Raw genomic sequence first — 24,219 nt, forward strand, 5'->3', positions numbered from 1 at the left:
TAAGAGGTGGGGAGGAGACATCACCAGGGCAGCTGACCTAAACCAACCAAAGGGACAGTCCATGCCATATGATGTCATACTCAGCAATAAAAGGTGGAAAAAGGGAAGGAGATGGGAGGGGTGGGCTCGTTACGAAAACGTCTGTCCTCCTGAACAATTGCTACACATATTGAAGCCTTGCTTCAGGGATGTATTCAAGCATCGCTTGTTGGTGGCAAGCAGAAAGTAATTTCTTTCCTTTCTCTCTGTACTTCCACATGGCTTTTGATTGGTGTTTTTTTTTTTTTTTTTTTTTTTTTTTCCTGTAGTTAAATTATTAATTTTCCCTTAAAAATAACTGTACCTTAACACTATTTTTCCTTTAAATAAATTATCCTTATCTCAGCTCATTAATTATTTTTTATTTTCTTCTTCCCCTCCTCTTCTGATGAGGGGGAAGGGGTGAGAGAGCAGTTCTGGTGGAGTTCAGGTACCTGGCAAGGTAAAACCACCACAAAAATAAAAATAATTTTTTAAAAGTTTCAGAAAATAGCATAAAGAACAATAATAAAAAATGATTGTCCTAAATTAAAAACAAACAAACAAAGAAAAAAAAAAAAAACAACCACCTCTGTGTCCTGTTAGGATTGTGCATCCATTATTAATGATGAAGAAGTAGGCACTGAAATAGTTTCCTCACTGCATTCTTGATCTCCTTCTTAGTCATGCTATAGGCGAAGGGATTCCCTGCTAGAGGCACCACCAAGTACAGAAATGACACCACCAGGTTCAGGTGTGCGGAGGAGATGGAGGGGGGCTTCAGATAGGCAAACATGATGGTACTAAGACACAGGAAAACAATGGCCAGGTGAGGGAGGCACATGGAAGAGGATTTGTGCCGCCCTTGCTCAGAAGGCATCCTCAGCACGGCCCTGAAGATCTGCACATAGGCCACCACAATGAAAACAAAGCATCCAACACCTAAACAAACGCTAACCAGAAGAACCCTAGCTTCCCTGAAGTAGGTGTCTGAGCAGGAGTGCTTGGAGGAGTGCTTAAGTCTATCCTAGCTGAAACCGGAATATGAAGTCATATGCAATTCACATTGGAGGGAACGAAAACGCAATGGGGTTGTATGTGAGACCACTTGAAGAAGGTTCTGTAACTCAGACACATTGCTGTTAGTGAAAACGTGGCTGTTTCAGAGGAGATTGTATTATTCAGGCTGTTTTCCCTGTCAGTCAAGGGAGCTCACACTGTGTGATTCCCTCTGGGCAAAGAGTGGGCTCTGTGCTGCTGCTACCTGGCCACTCCTCCATGTGGCAGCTGGGCTCTTGGCCGTGAGCCCCTCCTGCATGCTGGCACTGCTCCCCCAGCTCCAGAGAAGATGGCAAGAGATGGCAGCTGAGACCAGTGAAGTTCTCATGGCTTCTTTATTCTTTTATCCACACAGGAAGACTAGTTCTGTAAGAATATAAGATAAATGGGTGAAAGTAAACAAAACAATGAATAGACAGGATGCCACAAATAGAATTAAATCAAAATCACAAGTTCTAGGAAATAATAAGAAGAAAAGAATATCAAGTTATTGTATTAAGAGATTTTTCCAGGTAACCTGTGTGTCCCATTAGTATTACAGGCTCATTATCGATGCTGAAGAAGCATGTATCCAAATAGTTTCCACAAAGCATCCTTGAGCTCCTGGTTCCTCATGCTGTAGATGAGGGGGTTCACTGCTGGAGGCACAACCGAGTACAGAAATGACACTGCCAGGTCCAAGGATGAGGAGAAGTTGGAGGGCTTCAGGTAGGCAACCATGGCAGTGCTGAGAGTCAGAGAGACCACAACCAGGTGAGGGAGGCATGTGGAAAAGGCTTTGTGCCGGCCCTGCTCAGAGGGCATCCTCAACACAGCCAAGATGATCTGCAAATAAGAAAATGAAATGAAAACAAAACATGCAGATGCTAAACAGAGACTAGCTGCAAGAAGGACAACCTCCCTGAGACATGCCTCTGAGCAGGAGAGCTTGAGGATCTGGGGGATTTCACAGAAGAACTGGTCCACAGCATTGCCTTGGCAAAGGGGCAGTGAAAATGTATTAGCTGTGTGCAGGACAGCATAGAGAACCCCACTGCCCCAGGCAGCTGCTGCCATCTGGGCACAAGCTCTGTTGCCCAGGAGGCTCCCGTAGTGCAGGGGCTTGCAGATGGCAACGTAGCGGTCGTAGGCCATGACAGTGAGAAGGAAATACTCTGCTCCAATCAAGAAAACAAAAAAGAAGACCTGAGCAACACACCCTGCATAGGAAATGGCCCTGGTGTCCCAGAGGGAATTGGCCATGGCTTTGGGGACAGTGGTGGAGATGCAGCCCAGGTCGAGGAGGGCGAGGTTGAGGAGGAAGAAATACATGGGGGTGTGCAGGCTGTGGTCACAGGCTACGGTGGTGAGGATGAGGCCGTTGCCCAGGAAGGCAGCCAGGTAGATGCCCAGGAAGAGCGCGAAGTGCAGGATCTGCAGCTCCCGCGTGTCTGCGAATGCCAGCAGGAGGAGGAACTCGCTCACAGAGCTGCTGTTGGGCATTTGCTGCCCTTCATCGGGGAGACTGCAAAGAAGAAAAAATACAGGCTCTTAGGGAAATTTTCCCTGAGCAATACTAATTTAATTCTTCATTTAAGCCTTCACATTGCCTTTCTTGCCAGGTGACCTTTGTCTATATTCCTGGCTGGGGCCCTGCTTTGTGCTGGTTCAGTGTCACCTACATAGCAGCTGCCTCTGCCCGTCAGACCCTGATTGGCTGCACTGCAGTAGTAGCTGTTTTGCATATAAACCTCAGCCAGATGTCAGATCCAGGAGGGCTGCTCTGTCCATCCCCTGGTGCCCAGAGGCTGGGTGCTTGCAGCACTCTCAGCTGGGGGATGGTTGCACTTAAATGTTGTGCTGAAAAATCACCTGGGCTGTACTGGGAGAAGAGGGCACCAGCTCCAAGTGCAGATGGAAATGCCTCCTTTTTAGCATGCTTGTGCAGAATTCAATGACAAGTACGTGGCAAGGGTGCTGATTCACAAGGGCAGATCAAGGGATCTCGGGTATAACAAAGACTCTAATGTATGCTCTGCAGCAGCTCCCTCTCACTGCCTGCCCATGTCCCTGCTGCCTGCAGCTGTCCCTGCCAGCCCCTCTTTCTCTGTCCCCATGTCTCCTCCCATTCATGCTCACAGACCCCATCCCACCCACCGGGTGCCCAGCTCTGCCCTGCAGACACCTCCTGGGGATGGAGACAGCTCTGGGAAAAACTCCCTGTCTTCAGGTCCTAAAAGAACAGCTCAGAAAAGCCCTGGTGCAGTCTACAAGCAGAGAGAAAGAAAGGGATATTCTGAGGTTCATCACTAACCTTTTTATGTCTCAATTAAATGCAATTGGAAGCTCAGTCACCTGTGCAAATCCAACCATTCTGTTAACACAGAGCCTACCCCATGATCAGACTATAAAAGTTCAGGCAGAGACTGCAGAAAGTGCCTTCTCTTTGAAGGCAGCCCCTGCCCTGCCCTTCCTTGGACCTAGTCCCCTGTGCAATGCCTTTGGTGTGCTGTGGAGCTGTGAGCAGGCTGCCCAGGCAGCAGCCTCCCGCCAGCAGCAGGACCCTGCGTTGCCGGGGGGGCTCCTTCCACCCGCAGCTTCTCCCTGCAGTGCCCTGGTCAGCTCCCCGGGCAGGCTGAGTGCTGAGCCTGGCAGGCGGCAGAGGCCCTGCTCCGGCACACAGCCCCTGGGGCACAGCAGGGACCCTGCTCTGCACCACAGCCCTGGACACCCCTGCAGCTGTCCTGCAGCACCTTCTCCTCCACACCGCACAAGCCACGAGAGACATCCTGGCAGCTCCTGGCCAGGCAGAGACATCCCAGATTGAGCAGCCCCTTTTAGGAACCTCCCCTGCACTGTCCTGCAGTCAGACTTACCGTGGGCAGAGCTGTGAAGGTTTCTCCTGCACTGAGCTCTCCTCTGCCCACACCATCCAGGCTGCCTGGAATCCCTTTCTGCCTGGGTGCTGCAGTCAGAGCCCCCTGCCCTGCTGCGCTGTGCAGAGGAGCTGCTCCTGGGCAGAGCTGTCTCTCTGCACCAGGGCCCTCTTGCCAGGAGCTCTCTCTGTCCCAGGAGCCTGGCCCAGCTCAGCAGCAGAGGCCCAGCCCAAGGCATTGGAATCACCCCTCTGGTGGCTTTTGTGATGAGCTCATGAACCTCAGTCATGGAGAGCAAATTGAAGAAATCTTTCAGGAAGTCGAAGTCAGATGCAACTTTCCTGGAGTGTCCCCCTGAGGGCCAGCACTGACACAGCCTCCCTCAGAGCTTGTTAGAGCAGAACACTGGAGGCACTGTGGACAAGGAGACAAAGGCAACGTGAAGGTGACACTGACATATAGACAAAGTGGATGTGTTTCACCAAGCACAAGGGCTGAGCCTTGACCCCTGGCCCCTGGACAAGGGAGATCCTTTCCCTTCACACCTTGCTCAGGGCTCTTCCTGGGGCAGTAGGAGATGGGGATGTGAATGGCCAAGTGAAGGAGAATGGTACGACCTCTGCCTGGTTCATGGGTGGGGGCAAGCAGGAAATAAGGCCTCTGGTGCTTTAAGGATAAGCTGTCTCCTCATAGGCCTCATTGGCAGAGAACACAGCTATAGCAATGGAGACAAAGACCTCAATCCTGTTGGGACTTTCAGTCTTGCCACATCTCTTACTCCTCTCCACACTAGGCTGTCCTAAGGACTCCCAGACCTGCACCTCTTTCCCTGCTGGCTGCAGACCCTTGTGCATTTGGTGTCACACTGGATCTGAGCTGAGTCTGATAACTCAGATTTTTTTGGTGGCCGTGTTCCTTGTAAGGCAGCTCTTTAGGAAGCTGGCCTGGTTCCTGGTGAGCAGGCAACACTGCTTGTATGGCATCCCTTGTAATTCCCAGGCCCTCCTCCTCCTTGGCACTGCTCACTCATCAGGGTCCCCGTCTGCCCTGATGTGTGGGGTTACTCTGGTGCAGGATTACAATCTTCTCCTTGTAAATGTCAAGAAGCTCCCATAGGCAAAATCCTGCAGTTTCTGAAGGTTGCCCCACACTGATGCTCCATTCTGTCAACTGTTCATATCTGCGGGCAGAAGGCTCAACCTTCATGTAATCTGACAAGATAGCAGCATCAGGAGTTGCAGAAAAGTATGGATAATACAGGAGTAATCAGTTGAGTGGAATTGCAGCACAGATTCACAGAAGGATAGGGGATGGAAGGATGCCAGGTTTCACCTCTTCTGTGCTTCCTTCTCATGCATGCTGTCAGTTTGTTTGGAGCTGTATTCTACATGTTATTGGGCTGTGCAGGTCAAAATTAGAAGGGCCAAAGCCCAGCTGGAGCTCTATCCGTCTATTGTCAAAGACAATAAAAACAGTTTATATAAATACTTTAATAAAGGGGGATTAAGGAGAATCATCATCCTTTACTGGATGTGGGAGGAAACCTGGTGACAAGAGATGAGGTAAAGGCTGAGGTACTTAACACCTTCTTTGCCTCAGTCTGTAGCAGCAAGACCAGTTCTTCCCCTGGACATTTCTTCCTCCTCATGGCCACTGCCAGCCTTGCAATGTACACTTTGTGGCATTTTTTTCTCTCCTTCTCTTTTCTACTACCAAAGAAAGCTCCATCAGGGTGGAACCCATTTCCAAAGTAGACATGCCAACCCATCAGCCTTCTTGCGGCATGTCAGCCAACCAGACAGAAGTCACCTCACCAGCATCTTCCAAGCCATGAGGCAGTTGCTGGCCTTGCAGCTTCGTGGCTAGACACAACCAAGCCACATGCCTCTTGCTGTCCAGTCAAGTAGTCAAGCAGAAGGGACATGACAACCCATATTCGGGCCTTCTTTCTTATATGGGTCCTCCTGGGTATGTAGGCAGAGGGGATCTCACAGTCAGCATGCCAACCAGGTGCCTTCAGCTGGCCTAGCAGGGCCACTGCCAGATGTCAGCCAGAAAGTACAGATCCTAGGTCTAAGTCAAGGGTGACCTGTCAGCTACAGACAGAAGTGACGTCACGGTGCCTATGTGTGACATGTTCCTGCTGCTGCCCTATCAAGTGCAGGGACAGAAGTGACTTCACAGTCACTGCCACAGTCACATTTCTCCTGCTGGGGCAAGAGATCCTGAGGCTGAGCTGACCTCTCTAGTCTTTTAGGGACTAGGGCTCACCTTTCTGGGTTAGACAGTAAACAGAGGTTTAATGAGAAGCTTTAGTCTCTTTCTGTGATTAGGGTATGGTCAAGCTCTGTGGTTTAAGTTCTTTTTAGGTCTGCCAAGAACTTGTCTAAGGTTCAATATACCATTTTAAAGCTAGCATTAAGGGAAGGGATTAGGGTGAGCAAGAGAGTAAAGGTAAGGGAAAGAGGCTATGGCCTGAGTTTTGCTTCAAGGGATACTTTGCATTCAAGCATTAGAGTAGTGGACTCCCGTCAGAGTGTTGGAGTAGCACTTAGGATTAAAATTACTGGTTCAATAAGGTAAGGGCCATACATGACAGTTTTAAGTCAGTGTTAGCACAGCATTGACATTACACGAACCCTCTTACCTCTATGAAATCATTAATTTCTGCTGGCCATCCTCCTCTTCCCACCCCAAAAGCTCCCATCTCTCTTTTTCAGGCTGCTCCTGATGTCCCCATATCTAATTGTGATCAGCTTTCTGATGACATTCATGATCACAGAGTATCTTTCTCACCTCTGTTAGCTACTCCATTCCTAAGAAGGAAGTGGTGTTGTAGTCAGGAGGGAAAAGGGCACAGAGGTCTTTAGAAGGATCCTACCCAATATGCCCATCAGCTCTGCATCTCCACAAAATTGTGCTTCCTACCTATAGGTTTTGTTTCTCAAATGGCTTCTATGGATCCAGGGTTCCTTTTCCCAGGCCCTCACACGTTTCAGTTTTGGATGTGTGGGGATGGGATAAGGAAAGCCAAGGCATGGATGGAACTGAGTTTGGCAAGGGATACAAAGAATAACAGGAAGAGATTCTATAGATACATTGCTCAGAAAAGAAAGGCCAAGGAGAGTGTACTCCCTCTGACGGATGAGAAGGGTGAACTAGTAATGACAGACATGGGAAAGGCTGAGGTACTCAATAACGTCTTTGCCTCAGTCTTCACTGCCAGTAAGGCTTCTCAAGTCTTTCATTTCCCTGAACCCATAGATGGAGGCTGGGGGGGGCAAAGTCCCACCCGCTGTGATTAAGAGCAGTTTTGGGAATACCTGATGAAACTAGATATGAGGATAGGCTGGGAGAAGAATTCATTGAGAGCAGCCCTGCAGAGATGGACTTGGAGATTCTGCTGGGTGAAAAGCTCAGCATGAGCCAGCAGTGCGTCCTTGTAGCCCACAAGACCAATTGTACCCTGGGCTGCATTAAAAGAAGAGTGGCCAGCAGAGCAAGTGTTGTGATTGTCCCCCTGTGCTCTGCCCTTGTGAGGCTTAATCATCCTTCTGCTCACCCTTCTAGTAGAAGATGGGTTTGACATCTACCTTTTCCAAGTCCTGAGGAACGTTTTGGTCAATTTGTCCTTTCCAAGGTCTTTGAGATAGGTCTTATGACGATGTCTGCGGCGCCACCAGCACCTCTCTCACCCTTCCAAAATCACCTCTAAGCAACCTGAGGATCGACCAGGAGGATGATGAAGGTTTGGGAAAGCGCTTGGTTAACATCTCTGAGGAGAGCCTTTATGGGCTTCACATGGTCAATGGTGGCAGTGTCATAGATAATCATAGAAACATGGGGTCATAGAATCATAGAAAGGCTTGGGTTAGAAGAGACCTTAAAGATCATCTTATTCAAAGCACCCAGCCATGGGCAGGGACACTTCCTACTAGACCTGATTGCTCAAAGCTCGTTCCAACCTGTCCTTGAACACTTCCAGATACTCACAGCTTTTCCAGACAACCTGTTCCAGTGCCTCACCATCCTCAGAGTACAGAATTTCTACCATATATCGAATTTAAACCTTCATTCTTTTAGTTTAAAGTAATTACTCCTTGTCCAATCACTACACTCCCTGCAAAGGACTCCCCAGCTTTCCTATAGGTCCTCTTTAAAAACAGTAAGGTTGCTCTGAGGTTTCCCTGGTGCCTTGTCTTCTCCAGGCTTAACAGTACCAGCTCGCCCAGCATGCCTTCATAGCAGACATGCTCCAGCCCCTTGATCATCTTTGTGGCCCTCCTCTGGACTCGTTCCAATAATTCCATGTACTTGAACTGCCGCGTTAAAATACAGCAGTCTTTTTGGCACACAGTCTGGGGTACAAAGGGTTGAGATAATGACAGATCTTACCACAGAGTGCTAAAATTAAATTGTTATAAGCATTAGACCAGTTTAGTAGTTGCTGATCACAATGTTGACTTTTTGGATCTCAGGTCTGTTGTGCTTGTTTTCAGAAATGCGTTGTATAGCACATTACTTACTGCATGTGTTCTTGTTGTGCTGTTTATCATTTCTGTGGCTGGTTTAAAGTTATTTTGCTATGTTGGGTAGCACTGGCTTATGATTATATAAAATTACTGGTCATGTTACAAATCTGTTATTTGTACTGAGCGTTGCCATCACCTCCATACCTCAGGAACCATCACTCAGAAACTTAAGATTTACACTCTTGACCTTTTTGCTTTAGGGAGCCAATCCAAGGGGAGAAAACTTATTCACTCTCCCTTTCTCCTTCGCCTCCCCCTTCTCCTCCAGGCTAATTACACTAGCTCTACAAAGCTTTGAATATCCTTGGGATGGTCCTATTGTTATGTCTCCTGAATGTGTTTCAACTTTTGTTTAAGGATAAACAACTATTTAAGAATGCCCTCCAGAGACCTGCCCCAAGGCAGGAAAGTTAGGAGTGGCAGGGAACATGGGAGGACATGGGCAGGCACCTAGAGCAGTGGGCACCTCCAGGGCTTTTGAACTTCACCCCCGAACAAGTGCAGAATCCTTAAAAAATGGTGAAATGCTTGAAATGGAGGTGTTATCACCTTGGCAATTCCAAAGGGACACAAATCACTGGAATATGCTGGGACTTGGTCTGTGGTTACTGAGCCTCAATCAGTGCCACTCCAACCCTCGTGACAGGCCCTGCAGCCACTCCAACACCTCTGACATGTCCTGCAGCCACTCTATCCCCAGGTCCAGTCTGGGGACTAGACCCAAAACCCCGGTCTGGTCTTGCTAGGCCAGAGCACCAACCTGTGCCAGTATATGTTGCCTCTATCTGTAGGAGAAAGCAATGGATGTGAAAATCAGGAAAAAATGGAAAAGAATTACTACCCAGAAAAGAAAGGAAGGAGAAGAATGTTGATCTATGAAACCTTGACATAGACTTCCCCACGAGAGGGTACTCAAAGATCCAAAAGGGTACAGCTGGGGTTTTGGGAGAGCTGCCTTGGAGGATATTAAAGAGTTGTATACCTTGCCCAGTCTCTGGGTGAACCCTTCCATTTGTGGAGTGGTTGAAGGTCAAAGAAGAGCAGGTGCAGATGGTTACCACAATGTTCTACCAGCTTGGGGACAGGCTGACATCAGTCAGTGCTGATCAATTGCTCCGTGCATAACTTGCTTTGTACATAACAATAACAATAATAATAATTGTTATTATTATTATTATTTCTCTTCCCTTTCAGTCCTTTAAACTGCCATTATCTCAACGCATAAGCTTTTTTTTTTTTTTTGGGGGGGGGGTTGGTGTGGGCTATCTGCTGTGTGGTGCTGAGCTACTTGCCAGGTTAAAGGACATGTTTGACAACCACACTAACAGCACAAATCACACTTGTAAAAGTCATCTCTCCTGTGTTCAGAGAAGGGCAGTCAGTGATGAATTCTGCAAAAAAAACTCCGTCAGTGTGAAGAAAGTATCTCTTCTTCTTTATGGGCCTGTATCTAAACTGTGGAGAAACTTTCTCAAGAGGTCCAAGAACTTCAAGAGAATGCATCTTCCTCCCTACCTGTTAAACCCAATACCTAAGCTACCAGGTCTGAGTGTCCTTCTGCTCAAGAACTGAAATATAGTGGATACACACCATGTGCAGACCTGTTGTTTTACCATGGAGAGGCCATGAGAAAATGGGTTGGAAAATCTACCCCAATCCTAGAGGCACGGATACATGAATTACAAGGAAATATAATCACAAAAACGGGTTCTTCTGAGAAAAATTGCTGCTCCAGTTTCCAGCGGGCAACAGTAATAAATACTATGAGCAGGACTAGAGGCACCCGGCCTCTAGCCAGAGGGAGAAAAGGGACAATCAGGATTGATATTCTTTGAGGATTCCATGGCCTGGCACATCAGATCCACAGAAGATATAAGCTCTAGTGGATACCAGTGCACAGCATACCCTAATGCCATGAAGCTATAAAGAGGCAGAACCCATTTGTATTTCTGGAATGATGGGGATCCCGACAGTTAACTGCATTGGAGGCTGCAGTGAGTCTAACTGGGAAGGATTGGCAAAAGCACCTCACTGGGACTGGCCTGGAGTCTCTGTTAATCCTTGGCATAGACTACCTCAGGAGAGGGTACTTCAAGGACCCAAAAGGGTATCAGTGGGCTTTTGGCATAGCTGCCTTGGAGGCAGAGGACATTATACGGTTGCCTACCTTGTCTGGTCTCTCACAGGACCCTTCTGTTGCAGAACTGATGAAGGCTGAAGTAAAGCTGGTGCCGCACAGTATCACTCTAACAGAGACTCCCCGATTCCCATCCATGAGCTGGTTCATTGCCAAGAAGTGATCAGCAAGAATCGCTCAATCTTTTAGAGACCCAAATAGCCAGTGTAAAAGTCTAATGTGAAAGTAGAGGCTAACGGTGACCTATGGTGGCCTAAATGAAGTCACGCCACATCTGAGGGCAGCTGTGCTGGGCATTCTAGAACTTCCATACGAAGTGGAGTCAAAGGCAGCCAAGTGCTCTGCCACAACTGATATCACTAATGCATTTACCTCCATCACTTCGGCAGCAGCGTGCACACCATAGCTGCAGGAGCATCCAGTCCACCTGGAATTTACTGACCCAGGGTGGGAACTCGGCCCTACCATTTACCATGGACTGACCCAGACTGCCCTAGAATGGGAGAAGCTCCTGAACACCTGCAATTTCTTGATGATATCATCATGTGGGGCAACAGAGCAGAAGTATTTGAGAAAGGGAAGGAAATAATCCAAATCATTCTGAAAGCTGGTTTTACTGTATAACAATTCTCAAGGGTCCAAAACGTTGGAGCCTGATGCAGGCTGGCCAGGGTAGGGGGAACCGCTGCGTGGGGATGGGCTGTGTATCGGTCATTGGGTGGTGAGCAATTGCATTGTGCATAGCTTCTTTATTGCTGTTGTTGTTGTTATTACTATCTCTATGTTTTCTATTGTAAACTGTCTTTTTCTCAACCCATGACCTTTACAGGTGTGGGGTTGCAAGGGCAGTGAGCTAACAGCTGTGTGGTGCTGAGCTGCCTGCTGGGTTAAACCACAACATCATGTTTGGCAACCACAATCTAACAACACAAATCACACTTCTAAAATCAGTCTCTCCCGTGTTCAGAGAGGGGCAGTCAGCGATGACTTCAGTCTGCTTCAAACACCACACCCCAGGAGAGACCCTGCTCCCTTCAGGAGCTGTCAGCCCTGAAGCCTTGGGGATACCTCGAGGGAGCCCAAGGGCACAGAGCAAGTGATGCCGTGGTCGGGTGCTGTGCTGCTGAGCTGGCCGGGCTCCTGGGCCCAAGGGGAGCTCCTGGCAAGCAGGCAGCGCTGCAGAGAGACAGCTCTGCCCAAAAGCAGCTCCTCTGCACAGCACAGCAGGTCTGGGGGCTCTGACCGCAGGTGGCACAGGGAGAGGAGAGAAGGAGAGAGGGCTTGGAGGCAGCGAGGAACGCAACAATAGAGGGCAGTGTGTGACAGGACACATCTGCAGACTCTTGACACCGTGAGTCTCTGGCAGCAGGGTAATGCAGGTGGAGTTGCCAGAGGGGTCTTCTACAGCTGGCACATCCAATGTCTTACAGAATCTGTCAGGATGGGTCTCTCTTTCTCCAGCAAAATATAGAAGATGCTTTAGAGAATGGCATTTGCGATTGGAGTTCTCAAAGGAAGACCAAGGCTTGGTTTACCCGAAGGGCTTTTTCTGCAGTCTGTGCTTTCAGATTCCTGCTGTGGAGAGGAGGCAGTTTTCGTGGTAACTGATTGTCAGAGTTGTACAGGAGACTGAGCCTCCTAGAACATTGTACTGAGAGATCAATATGTCAGTGATTAAGTTTGTGAAGTACCTTCCCACAACTCAGCCCATGGACTGCACCAACATCAGATTTGTGGTCCCATCAGGTTTTATCCAAGCAGATCTTTAGAAGCTGCAAATACTCTGTGCCCTGTCTTTGGGAGGTGTCTGCAGGCCAGAGCAGAGCATACAGTATTTGAAATGAGGCAGGATTGCAGCAGAGGAGGCTCTGCTGAGTATCCGTCTGTCCCTCCCTGGCCTTGCCTCCCCTGGCAGCAGCATGATGCCATTCCTCCTGGCTTCTCCACCTGGCCGTGCTGCTGCTGTTCTTGTTTCCAGGATGGCTGGGGATGGGGGTTTCACATGTCCATGGAATGAGCCCTCGGTGTGCTTGGGTGAAGGGGAGTACAGGGACAGGGTGAGGGGTCTGGAGATGTGCACTTTGAGCCTGGATTCCTCTGCTCTCATCAGTGTTCAGGTTCTTTTCAGATGAGCAACTGAGTATAACTTTCTTGCAGCTTTCACAGGGCAGCTGAGATCAGCACTGATGGACAGATTATTTGTCTTCACTAAAGGACACTGCACAGTAGGGACAGTCCCTTTTTCTCTAATGATCCACAAAGTTTCCCTTCAGCTGCAGAAGAAATGCCCAGGATTTCTGTTTTAGAAAAACTCATCAAGTGTGGTAGGCTAGCAACAACAAAAAATGTGACTCCATAAAAGAAAAATACGCATATGTATATCTGCCCTGAAGTTGGGTCACCTGGGAGCAACACTGAGGCAAAGTTCTTTGATATCAGGAGTGAAGTGAGTCTGAGATTACCCAATGTTCCTCTTTACCTCTGGCTATAGGGCATAACTCTTTCATTGCCCACAGGGATACCCACAGGCAGCATCAGGAAGCATTTATGAAAGGGACCTGTCAAATGTCTTCCTGGGAGTAGACAACTATTTGGTGATTTTAAATGAGAAATGGGATGATTTTTTCTCTGATAAGTCTGTTGTAAATTATTACTGTTCTTTCTCTTCTATGTGCAGGACCACATCCCCCAAAAAAGCAGATGTCCAACATCAGCTCCATCACTGAGTTCCTCCTCCTGCCATTCGCAGACAAGTGTGAGCTGCAGCTCCTGCACTTCGCGCTCTTCCTGGGCATCTACCTGGCTGCCCTCCTGGGCAACGGCCTCATCCTCACCACTGTAGCCTGCGACCACCGCCTCCACACCCCCATGTACTTCTTCCTCTTCAACCTCGCCCTCCTCGACCTGGGCTGCATCTCCACCACTGTCCCCAAAGCCATGGCCAATTCCCTCTGGGACACCAGGGCCATCTCCTATCAAGGGTGTGCTGCTCAGGTCTTTCTATTTGTCTTCTTGATTGCATCAGAATTTTATGTTCTCACCATCATGGCCTATGACCGCTACGTTGCCATCTGCAAGCCCCTGCACTATGGGAGCCTCCTGGACAGCAGAGCTTGTGCCCAGATGGCATCAGCTGCCTGGGGCAGTGGTTTTCTCAATGCTGTCCTGCACACTGCCAGTACATTTTCCCTGCCCCTCTGCCAAGGCAATGCTGTGGACCAGTTCTTCTGTGAAATCCCCCAGATCCTCAAGCTCTCCTGCTCAGATGCCTACCTCAGGGAAGTTGGGCTTACTGCAATCAGCTTCTGTTTAGGTATTGGTTGTTTTGTTTTCATTGTTTTCTCCTACATGCGGATCTTCAGGGCTGTGCTGAGGATGCCCTCTGAGCAGGGGCAACACAAAGCCTTTTCCATGTGCCTCCCTCACCTGGCCGTGGTCTCCTTGTTTGTTAGCACTGTTCTGTTTGCCTACCTGAAGCCCCTCTCCCTTTCCTCGCCATCCCTGGACCTGATGATGGCAGTTCTGTACTCGGTGTTGCCTCCAGCAGTGAACCCCCTCATCTACAGCATGAGGAACCAGGAGCTCAAGCATGCACTGAAGAAGCTCTTTTGGTTGTCTTCCAGAAGCAATTAGCTGCTACTCTGCTGCTGCAATGCAAAAAGCTCACCAAAAAAACGCGTTGTGAGACACAACCTTTCAGTGCCAGGTACCAGGTCAACCAATGCTGGCCCCAAACTGTGAGAAGTAAAGTAGAAGTGTTACGTACAGAAGGAGAAAAGATGGATCTCAGGATACAGGACTGCAGGCACCTGTGGGCAGTACAGACACTAACCTGTGGTCTGAATACTCTTTGGGTGGGGAATAGGAGAAAGAGGCCAGTGCCTGTCCTGTGCCACCTCCCCAACAGCCTTGCCCTTCCACAGGTGGAGTATTTCTCCCTTACTTGGGCACCAGCAGAGATTTGCCTCCTACTCCTCTACGGGGAGATGAGCCACAGGCCTAGCTGTGTGCGAGGGAGCAGCAGAACTGAGCAGAAAAAAAAAAAAAAACCAGTTTCATGTCACTCGGGCATCTGAATGGTTCAGCCCCTGTGGTTGGGTCTGTTCTCTGCAGCAAAGGGCCATCACCAAGCCCCAGGTCTGTGGTTGCTCCTGCAGCTCTGAGGGCCACTCCAAGCGGCATCACAGTATCAATGGTGAGGACCTATGGGGATCCGCCCATGCATGGATCGCAGCAGTAGGTTGGTAGGATTCCATAGTACACAAGGACATGGGTACCTCATTGCTTTGTTTTAATAAATGTCTTCATTACAAATTGCTACAAATTCCTACCTGTAAAGCAACTACATATTGAAAAAAAAAAAAATAAAAAATTGCCACTAGGAAAGCAAATATGGGCTTTTGATGCTTTCCCTAAATCTGCACAATTAACATTATTTGAGGTGCTATTGGTACAACACTCATGAATCCACCTGGTGGAGGGAACAAGGCATGGCACTTCTCCCTCTCTTTCTTTCTGGCCCCATTCCGGGCCAGTCATGATAGCTCTTGAGTAATTTGAACATCATGGGGTAACCCTAATGACATGCCTCGAGACTGTGTTTCTGGGTTTTTCCAAGGGCAAACAATTGAACAAATGGGTACGAGTGGGCTGTTGGCATAATGGCCTTGAATACAGAGAACGTCAAATAGTTGTCTACCTTGCCTGGTCTCGCACAGGACCCTTCTGTTGTGGGGTTGCTGAGAGCCAAAGAAGAGCAGGTGTCAACGGCTGCCACAACGGTGCACCGGCAGCAATAGCACACTGACCTCCAAGTCCTCCAGGCTCAAGAGCTATGTATTCCTGTGAGCAAAAAGTCAGACAAAGGGACCAGGAGACCTGCTTGGATGATCAAGGAGATCCTGGAATGACTGAAATGGAAGAAGGACCTGTACATAATGTGGAAAAGGGGACAAGCCACTTGGGAAGAATATAGGGACATTGTCCAAGGATGTAGGGAAGTGACAGGGAAATCCAAGGCCCATTTGGAGTTAAATCTTGCAAGGGGTGTCAAGGACAACAAAAAGGCCTTTTTCAAATATATCAAGAACAGAAGGAAGATGAAGGAAAATGTGGTCCCACTGCTTAATGAGGTGGGTGCCCTGGTGACAAAGGATACAGAGAAGGCAGAATTACTGAATGCCTTCTTTGCTTCAGTCTTCACTGCTAAGACCAGCCCTCTGGAATCTCTGACCTTCAGGACAAGGGAGGAAATCTGGAGAAATGAGGACTTTCCCTTGGTTGAAGATGATCAGGTCAGAGATCTCTTATGCAAACGTGATACCCACAAATCCATGGACCCTGATGCGTACGTCCATAAGCACTGAGGGAGCTGGTGGATGTTACTGCTAGCCCACTCTCCATCATGTTTGTAAGGTCACAGAGAACAGAAGAGGTGCCTGGAAGAAACCTCATGTCATGCCGGTCTTCAACAAGGGCAAGAAGGAAGACCCAGGCAACTACAAGGCTGAAGGGATGAAAGACACAGACTCCTGATGGCTCTTTAACAGGAGACATTTATTGTCCTTTTTCACTACAATATATACTTTTCCCGTAGCCCCAAGCACTGAATATATATAATATATATAATATATATGATATATATGATATATATGATATATATGATATATATTATATATTATATATTATATAATATATATTATATATTATTATATATATAATATATTATATCATATATGATATATATAATATATATAATATATAATATATAATATATTATATATTATATATTATATATATATATAATGAATATATACACTCTCCTTAGCCCACGCACCCAAATCTGTCATACAATTGGTTAGAGACCTTCAGACACACACCTCAAGCCAGCCAGCAATTACCCACTGCCCAAAGCTCATCTTTAACACTGTAGCCAATTTACTTTATCTCGACCTTGCTCAAGTTTTTGTTTCTACTGCTTGTTTCCTCATTATCTCTGATTCAGGGACATGTGAAACAGTACAAAGCCACCTGCGAATTCCTTTTCCACACAGGCCAGTCAGCATCACCTCCATCCCTGGAAAGGCAATGGAACAGCTCATCCTGGTGATCATCTCTGTTATAAATGGCTCAGGATTCAAATTAGAATTAAATGAAAAATAGGATTTATTAAAGGATATAAAGGAATAGAGGTAAGCAAACAGCGCTGGGTGCACCGGGAGTCTCCGCTCCACCAGGATGCACACCAATTACATCAAGCAACTGATTTTTATGCTCCTAGACTAATACATATTCATTACTACTTCTAAAAAAAATAGATTATTAAAATTAGCTTCCGGGGTGCAGTCCCTCCTACTGGAGCATGCGCAGTCTCCTCTGGGGTCTCTTCTGGGGGTCTCTAGGGGTCTTCCATGCTGAAGGCTCGCAGTCTTCCTCTTCCCCTTTGTACTTACTGGGCACCATCCCAAGTTTACGGAACACCTTCTTCAAAACACCTTCTTCAAATCTTGTCTCCCAGCCGCCTTTCAGCTTCTTTCTCGCCCCCCCCCCCCAACCAGATACCAAAGATCCACATAGTATCCCATAACAGTCACTAGTTGTTATCAGTTGTTCTGAAACTCCCAGACACACGGGTAATTAAAACATTCTTCCCCAGCCATTCACAGACACATCTATAGCAGTGTTAGAAATAGAAGTCCGGAATAACAAAAGCAAACAGGTTCATAAATTTAAGAAGTGATAAATTGGCTAGAATGAGGAATGAGGGGGAGACTGGGACACACTGCAGCTGTGGTTCAAGCATTGAATTGCCAGTGCAGGGCCCAGAGGCAGACAGGATTCAGACATTTCAAACAGAATTGTTCTTTATGGACACGAATTGTTAAAACATTCCTCACAATCTCTAAGTACATGGAGGAGAAGAATGTCATCAGGAGTAGTCAGCATAGGTTCACCAAGGGAAACCATGCTTTACCAACTTGATAGCCTTCTATGATGGAATGACTAGCTGAGTGGGGGAGGGGAAAGCAGTGGATGTTGTCTACTTTGACTTCAGCAAGGTTTTCAACACTGTCTCCCATAACACCCTCACAGACAAGCTCAGGAAGTGTGGGTTGGATGAGTGGTCAGTGAGGTGGACTGTGAACTAGCTGGATGGCAGAGTTCAGAGGGTTGTGCTTAGTGGAACAGAGTCTAGCTGGAGGCCTGTAGCCAGCAGTGTCCCCCAGGGATCTACACTGGGTCCAATCCTGTTCAACTTATTTGTCAATGACCTGGCAGATGGAATAGAGTACACTCTCAGCAAGTGTAAATTGTGCTGTGTTTTGTGTCAAAGTGCTGTGCTTCAAGTCAAAGCTCTCCTCAGGCTCTCCTCAAAGCTCAACTCAAACTCTCCTTCTCAGATCCCTACCTCAGGGAAATTGGGGTGCTTGTGTTTAGTGTCTGTTTAACATTTGGCTGTTTTGTTTTCATTGTGCTGTCCTATCTGCAGATTTTCAGGGCAGTGCTGAAGAGCAGAGCCAGCACAAAATATTTTCCACATGCCTCCCTCACCTGGCCGTGGTCTCCCTGCATAGTATCACTACCATGGTTGCCTACCTGAAGCCTTCCTCCACCACCTCCCCATCCCTGGGCCTGGTAGTTTCAGTTCTGTACTCAGTGTTGCCTCCAGCAGTAAAACCCTTATCTACAGCATGAGGAACAAGGAGCTAAAGGAGGTACTGAGGGCGTTGTTCTAATATACAGTATTTCCCCATTAATGAGGTACCTGTACATCTTCCTCACATATACCCGGGAAGGCAGAAATGCCTTTGTTCACATATTTTAAAGTTGCTTTTCATTATTTGCAATATTACTCCAATAAAAATATTTTTTCTTAATCTCACTTTTATTTGGTTTGTTTATTTTTTTTTAACCCCAAGACCTCATGTACACGTGCTGGTAAGCTCTTTGTAATTAACCAAATAAATTAACCAAGTAACCATTTTCCGTGACTCTTGTTTCTCAGAATTTCTCTTCAGGTAGAGCAGAGGTTGTGGGATGAAGAGGCCAGCTGCAATGTGGAGGAAAAGCAGAGATGTGGTTGAGGAACTTGATGTGTTTTTCTGCAGTAGTCTGTACCAAGAAGTTCTCCTAGGCCTCTGCATTCAGTAAAAGAGATAAAGGATGAGACGAGCATGTACTGAGATGAAGGCCATGAAAAGCCACCAGGACAAGAGCCATTTTCTGCCCCTGTGGGGGACTAACCCTGGGCAAGGCCCAGCTTGGGAAGCACCCATGTTGGACATTCGTGGTGGGCAGTGAGCTGGGAATAAGGCAGTCGTGTGCCCTGGGAGAACAGGAGAGAAGGCTGCTGCAGGGGCAGGGAGCTCAGCATGGCCCTTGCAGCCCCCTGCCCTAGGCCTGCCTCTCCCCTTGCCCTCGGCCCTGGCCTTGTTTCTGCTGGCAGGAGCGCTCTTGGCATGCACTTCCTGGCCTCCCCTTGCCTGCGCACAGCTGCTGCCCACTCAGGCTGCTGGCACAAATGTGTCCTCACAAGCAGCACCACCCCTTGGGCTGCTTCTCCTGGCCTCCCTCACCGCAGTGCCTTGACTCCTTGTCTCTGCTGGGCCCCACTGTTCACACCCAAATGTGTCCCTTGGATGTCAGCTCCATTCCCCTGCCCCATGGGATGAGAAAGCCATGGGACATATGACCTTTAGGTGTTGTGGTGCTTGTGTAATCTAGATTGGTTATGGCACAAAAAGATAGTTCCTTCACCAATGATTTACATCCCTCTTCATGTTAGGCTGCAACTGAACATCCTTCACAATTCTTAGAGTGTTTGCTTTATCTCACAGATGAACTGGATTAGGTCTCCTTGATTAGTCTGAGGCACAATGCAATGCTTTTTGCCTTCTGCCACTCCAGCATAATACCAGTGAGTTTACCTTACTGTGTGCATTGACCTGATGGGTCATTTCACATTTTTTATTTTCATGTCCCTTATGGAAGGGGATGATTCCCAAACTGGGATACGCAGATAGGTTCTGCCTCAGCCATTTGAAGTGTCGTGCTCTTGAGTCTTTCAGCCTGAGTTTGCCACAGATGACCCATGATTGTAAATGGATGTACAACTGTCAACTAGGAATAAGGGAGAGTATCTTGGGTTTTCCAGTGGCCATTTCAACTTTAGGTGAATCCGAAGAACCCACTGAACTAGGGTGTTCTCTTTGAAGGGGTTTCATGTGTAGGGCTGGGCTAGAGTTATTGGGATAAATACCACTGCTGGCAGTGGAGGTGCTCTGGTATCTCCACCTGGCTCCATATGAATCCTCCAAAGGGCTCTGGTCTCTTGCATGTTCTGCTTGCTTATTGTCTGACAGCATAGCTCTGTCTGAATACCCAGTAATTTATTTAGTACTTAAATAAAAGAGCAACTACTCATTACTTCAAATGTTTCAATACTTTCTATAAAATGTTACACGCTGTGGTGGTTTTACTCAGGTGGGTGGCCGAGCTCCACCACAACCACTCTCTCACTCCCCCTCCTCAAAGAGGAACAGGGAGAAAATACGATGAAAAGGGCTCAAGGGTTGAGATATGGACAGGGACATAGCACAGTAATTATCATGACGGGCAAAACAGACTCAGCATAGTAAGATTTATTGTTTATTACTAACAAGCTAGAGAAGCGAGAGACAAAAGAAAGAAACCAGAAGCACCTTCCCCCCATCCACCCACTTCCACTTCCTCCCCCCGAGCGGTGCAGGGGAATGGGGGAACGGAGGTTATGGTCAGTCTATAGCTCTTCTTCTCCACCGCTCCTTCTCAGTCACTCTCATCCCTGTGCTGCAGGGACCCTCCCATGGGATGCAGTCGTTGCTGAACTGATCTGCTGCTGTGGGCTGCCCGCAGGCAGCAGTTCTTCAAGAACTGCTCCAGATATAGGCACGGGGGACCATCCCTCAGGAGAAAACTGCTCCAACCTGGCTCCCCCACGGGCAGCAGCTCCTGCCAGGTCACCTACTCTTGCATGGTCTCCTCTCCACGGGCTACACGTCCGGTCCGGAATCTTCTCCGGCAGGGGTCTTCCACAGGCCACAGCCTCTGTCAGTGCAGGTCAACCTGATCCACTGTGGTCTCCTCCATGGGCTGCAGTGTGGAACCCTGCTCCAGCATGATACTCCATGTGCTGCAGGGGGACAGCCTGCTTCACCATGGTCCTCACCACAGGTCACAGGGGACTTCTGCTCCAGCTCCTGGAGCACCTCTCCCCCTCCTTCTTCACCAACCTTGGCACCTGCAAGGCTGTTCCTCACTCCTCTCTCTCTCCCAGCTGCTGTGTGGCGCAGCAGTTTTTTTTCCCCTGACTTATATATGTTCTCACAGAGGTGCAAAACAACATCACTTATTGGCTCAGCTCTGGTTAGCAGTGGGGCCCTACCAAACATGAGACAGCTTCTAGATTCTTCTCACAGAAGACACCCCTGTGGCCCCCTTCTACCAAAACCTTGCCACATAAACCCACTACACATGCAAAGTGTAATTTCTATCATGAAGAAATTTGAATTTTCAGGATGTATGTTCATCGCAGGAGAACAAATTCCGAAGTTCACCTGTACTTGCCTTGTCATCACTTTGTCTATCATGATGTGCTCCCTCATCTTCCAGGTATATCCACATCTTGATTAAAGAGACCCTGCTGAAAGTCCCCATTCCAGCTGCCTGTCTGGACCTATGCACTTCCTATAGTTCTCCTGGTTTGCCCTCCCCTTACTCTTTAATCATTCAGACCGCTTTCACCAACCCAGTTGCTGCTTTGAGCTTCAGGTAGAAGCAGCCCAGCTTGCCCATCTATCAGCAGTCTGTCTAATAGTTTCCTTAGCAAGAAACCTGTTATTTATCATCGAATTTATATGATATGGGTTAATACTAACACTACTATTTATGATTTCCTATCTATCAGTATAAAATAGGTCTTGTGCAGTCATCCTTTTGGGAAGGTAAACTTCACAGGAGGCATACACAATGAGGAGCTTGCTCTGTTTTTTGGAAAATTGATGCATGATTTCATGTTCTTTGGATGGAAATAGGAAAAACCCTTCTGCACCTGAGTGCAGACAGGTTTCTAACGAAAGCAGATAGGAGCTGGTGCAAAGGAGCTGTAACATCCAGCTGCATACTTCTGTCTGAATCACAGAATCACAGAATCACAGAATTTCTAGGTTGGAAGAGACCTCAAGATCATTAAGTCCAACCTGAGACCTAACATTAACAAGTCCTCCACTAAATCAAATCCCTAAGCCCTACATCTAAACGTCTTTTAAAGACCTCCAGGGATGGTGACTCCACCACTTCCCTGGGCAGCCCATTCCAATGCCTAACAACCCTTTCGGTAAAGAAGTTCTTCCTAACATCCAACCGAAAACTCCCCTGGTGCAACTGTAGCCCATTCCCCCTCGTCCTGTCACCAGGCACGTGGGAGAACAGACCAACCCCCACCTCACTACAGCCTCCTTTAAGGTATCTGTAAAGAGCAATAAGGTCACCCCTGAGCCTCCTTTTCTCCAGGCTGAACAAGCCCAGCTCCCTCAGCCTCTCCTCGTAGGACTTGTTCTTCAGGCCCCTCACCAGCTTTGTCGCCCTTCTCTGGACTTGCTTGAGCACCTCGATGTCCTTCTTGTAGCAAGGGGCCCAAAACTGAACACAGTACTTGAGGTGCGGCCTCATCAGAGCCGAGTACAGGGGGACAATCGCTTCCCTAGCCCTGCTGGTCACACGGCTTCTTATACAAGCCAGGATGCTGTTGGCCTTCTTGGCCACCTGAGCACACTGCTGGCTCATATTCAGCCAACTGTCAACAATCACTCCCAGGTTCTTGTCCGCCAGGCAGCTTTCCAACCACTCATCTCCCAGCCTGTTGCTCTGCTTGGGGTTGTTGTGCCCCAGGTGCAGGACCCGGCACTTGGCCTTGTTGAACTTCATACAGTTGACCTCAGCCCATTGGTCCAGCCTATCCAGATCCTCCTGCAGAGCCTTCCTACCCTTGAGCAGATTGACACACGTACCTAACTTGGCATCATCTGCGACCTTACTGAGGGTGCACTCCAGATCATAAATAAAGATATTAAAGAGGACTGGCCCCAGTACCGAGCTCTCGAGAATGCCACTAGTGACCAGCCTCCAACTGGATTTGACTCCATTCACCACGACTCTTTGGGCCCGGCTATCCAGCCAGTTTTTAACCCAACAAAGCGTACATCAGTACAAGCCCTGAGTAGTCAGTTTCCTGAGGAGAATGCTGTGGAAAATGGTGTCAAAAGCCTTGCTGAAGTCAAGGTAGACCACACCCACAGCCTTTCCCTCATCCACCAAGTGCTTCTCTTTGTCATAGAAGGAGATCAGGTTCGTCAAGCAGGACCTGCCTTTCATAAACCCATGCTGACTGGGCCTGATCACTTGCTTGCCCTGCAAGTGCTGTGTGATGACTCTCAAGATAATCTGCTCCATAAGCTTCCCTGGCACTGAGGTCAAACTGACAGGCCTGTAGTTCCCCGTGTCTACCCTCCAGCCCTTCGTGTAAATGGGCGTCACGTTTGCTAGCCTCCAGTCTACTGGGACCTCCCCTGATAGCCAGGACTGTTGATAAATGATAGAAAGCAGCTTGGCCAGCTCTTCTGCCATCCTTATATTCCTCCCAAGTGGCCTGCCCTCTTTTCCAAAGATTAAAAACCCTCTTTTTTTCTCCAAAGCTCAAACTGCAACTCTCTGTTCAGCCAGGCCGGTCTTCTTCCCCTCCAGCTCGTCTTTGGGCACGAGGGGACAGAGCGCACCTGGGCCATTAAGATTTCCTTCTTGAAGAGTGTCCAGCCTTCCTGGACTCCTCTTCCTTTCGGAACCACCTCCCAAGGGACTCTGCCAACCAGTGTCCTGAACAGCTCAAAGTCAGCCCTACAGAAGTCCAATACAGCAGTTTTACTGGTCCCCTTCCTGGCTTCTCCAAGAATGGAGAACTCTACCATTTCATGGTCACTCTGCCCAAGACAGTTTACAACCACCACATCTCCCACCAGTCCTTCTCTGTTTGTGAACAGAAGGTCTAGTGGGGCACCTTCCCTGGTATGCTCACTAACCAGCTGCATCAAGAAGCCATCTTCCACGCTCTCCAGGAACCTCCTAGACTGCTTTCTCTGGGCTGTGTTGTTTTTCCAGGATATATCTGGGAAGTTGAAGTCCCCCACAAAAAAAAGCACTGACAATTTTGCAACTTCTGTCAGCTGCCTATAGAATTCCTCATCAGTCTCCTCATCCTGGTTCTACAACATCAAAACACCCCCTGAGCCACACCACCACCCCTTCTGTGCTGCCTGTCCCGTCTGAAGAGCCTGTAGCCAGACATTGCAGCACTCTAGTCATGAGAGTGGTCCTACCACATTTCCGTGATGGCAACCAAGTCATAGCCTGCCTACCACATGATGGCTTCCAGCTCCTGTTTGTTAGCCATGCTAAGTGCATTAGTGTAGATGCACTTCAGCTGGGCCATTGCCTTCTCTCCCAGCCTTGCCATTGCTACCCCTGGCACAGCTCTAACAAGCCTTGTTTCAGCCCTGTCCCCTTTCTTACCTAGTCTAAAGCCCTC

At 48.2% G+C, this 24,219-nt stretch overlaps 1 protein-coding gene across 1 annotated transcript; it reads right to left on the reverse strand.

Moving 5' to 3' along the window:
- Nucleotides 1-1,623: 1,623 nt before the first annotated feature.
- LOC309890903 (olfactory receptor 14C36-like) lies at nucleotides 1,624-24,084 on the reverse strand (the record flags this gene model as incomplete). The annotated part of the gene is made up of 2 exons (XM_082785296.1): nucleotides 1,624-2,581; nucleotides 24,050-24,084. The coding sequence occupies 2 exons, from the start codon at nucleotides 24,082-24,084 to the stop codon at nucleotides 1,624-1,626; spliced, it is 993 nt and encodes a 330-aa protein (XP_082641422.1).
- Between the last annotated feature and the right edge of the window lie 135 nt (nucleotides 24,085-24,219).

Source organism: Aythya marila (assembly GCF_965140915.1).
Source record: "Aythya marila genome assembly, contig: HAP1_HAP1_SCAFFOLD_153, whole genome shotgun sequence".
NCBI lineage: Eukaryota > Metazoa > Chordata > Aves > Anseriformes > Anatidae > Aythya > Aythya marila.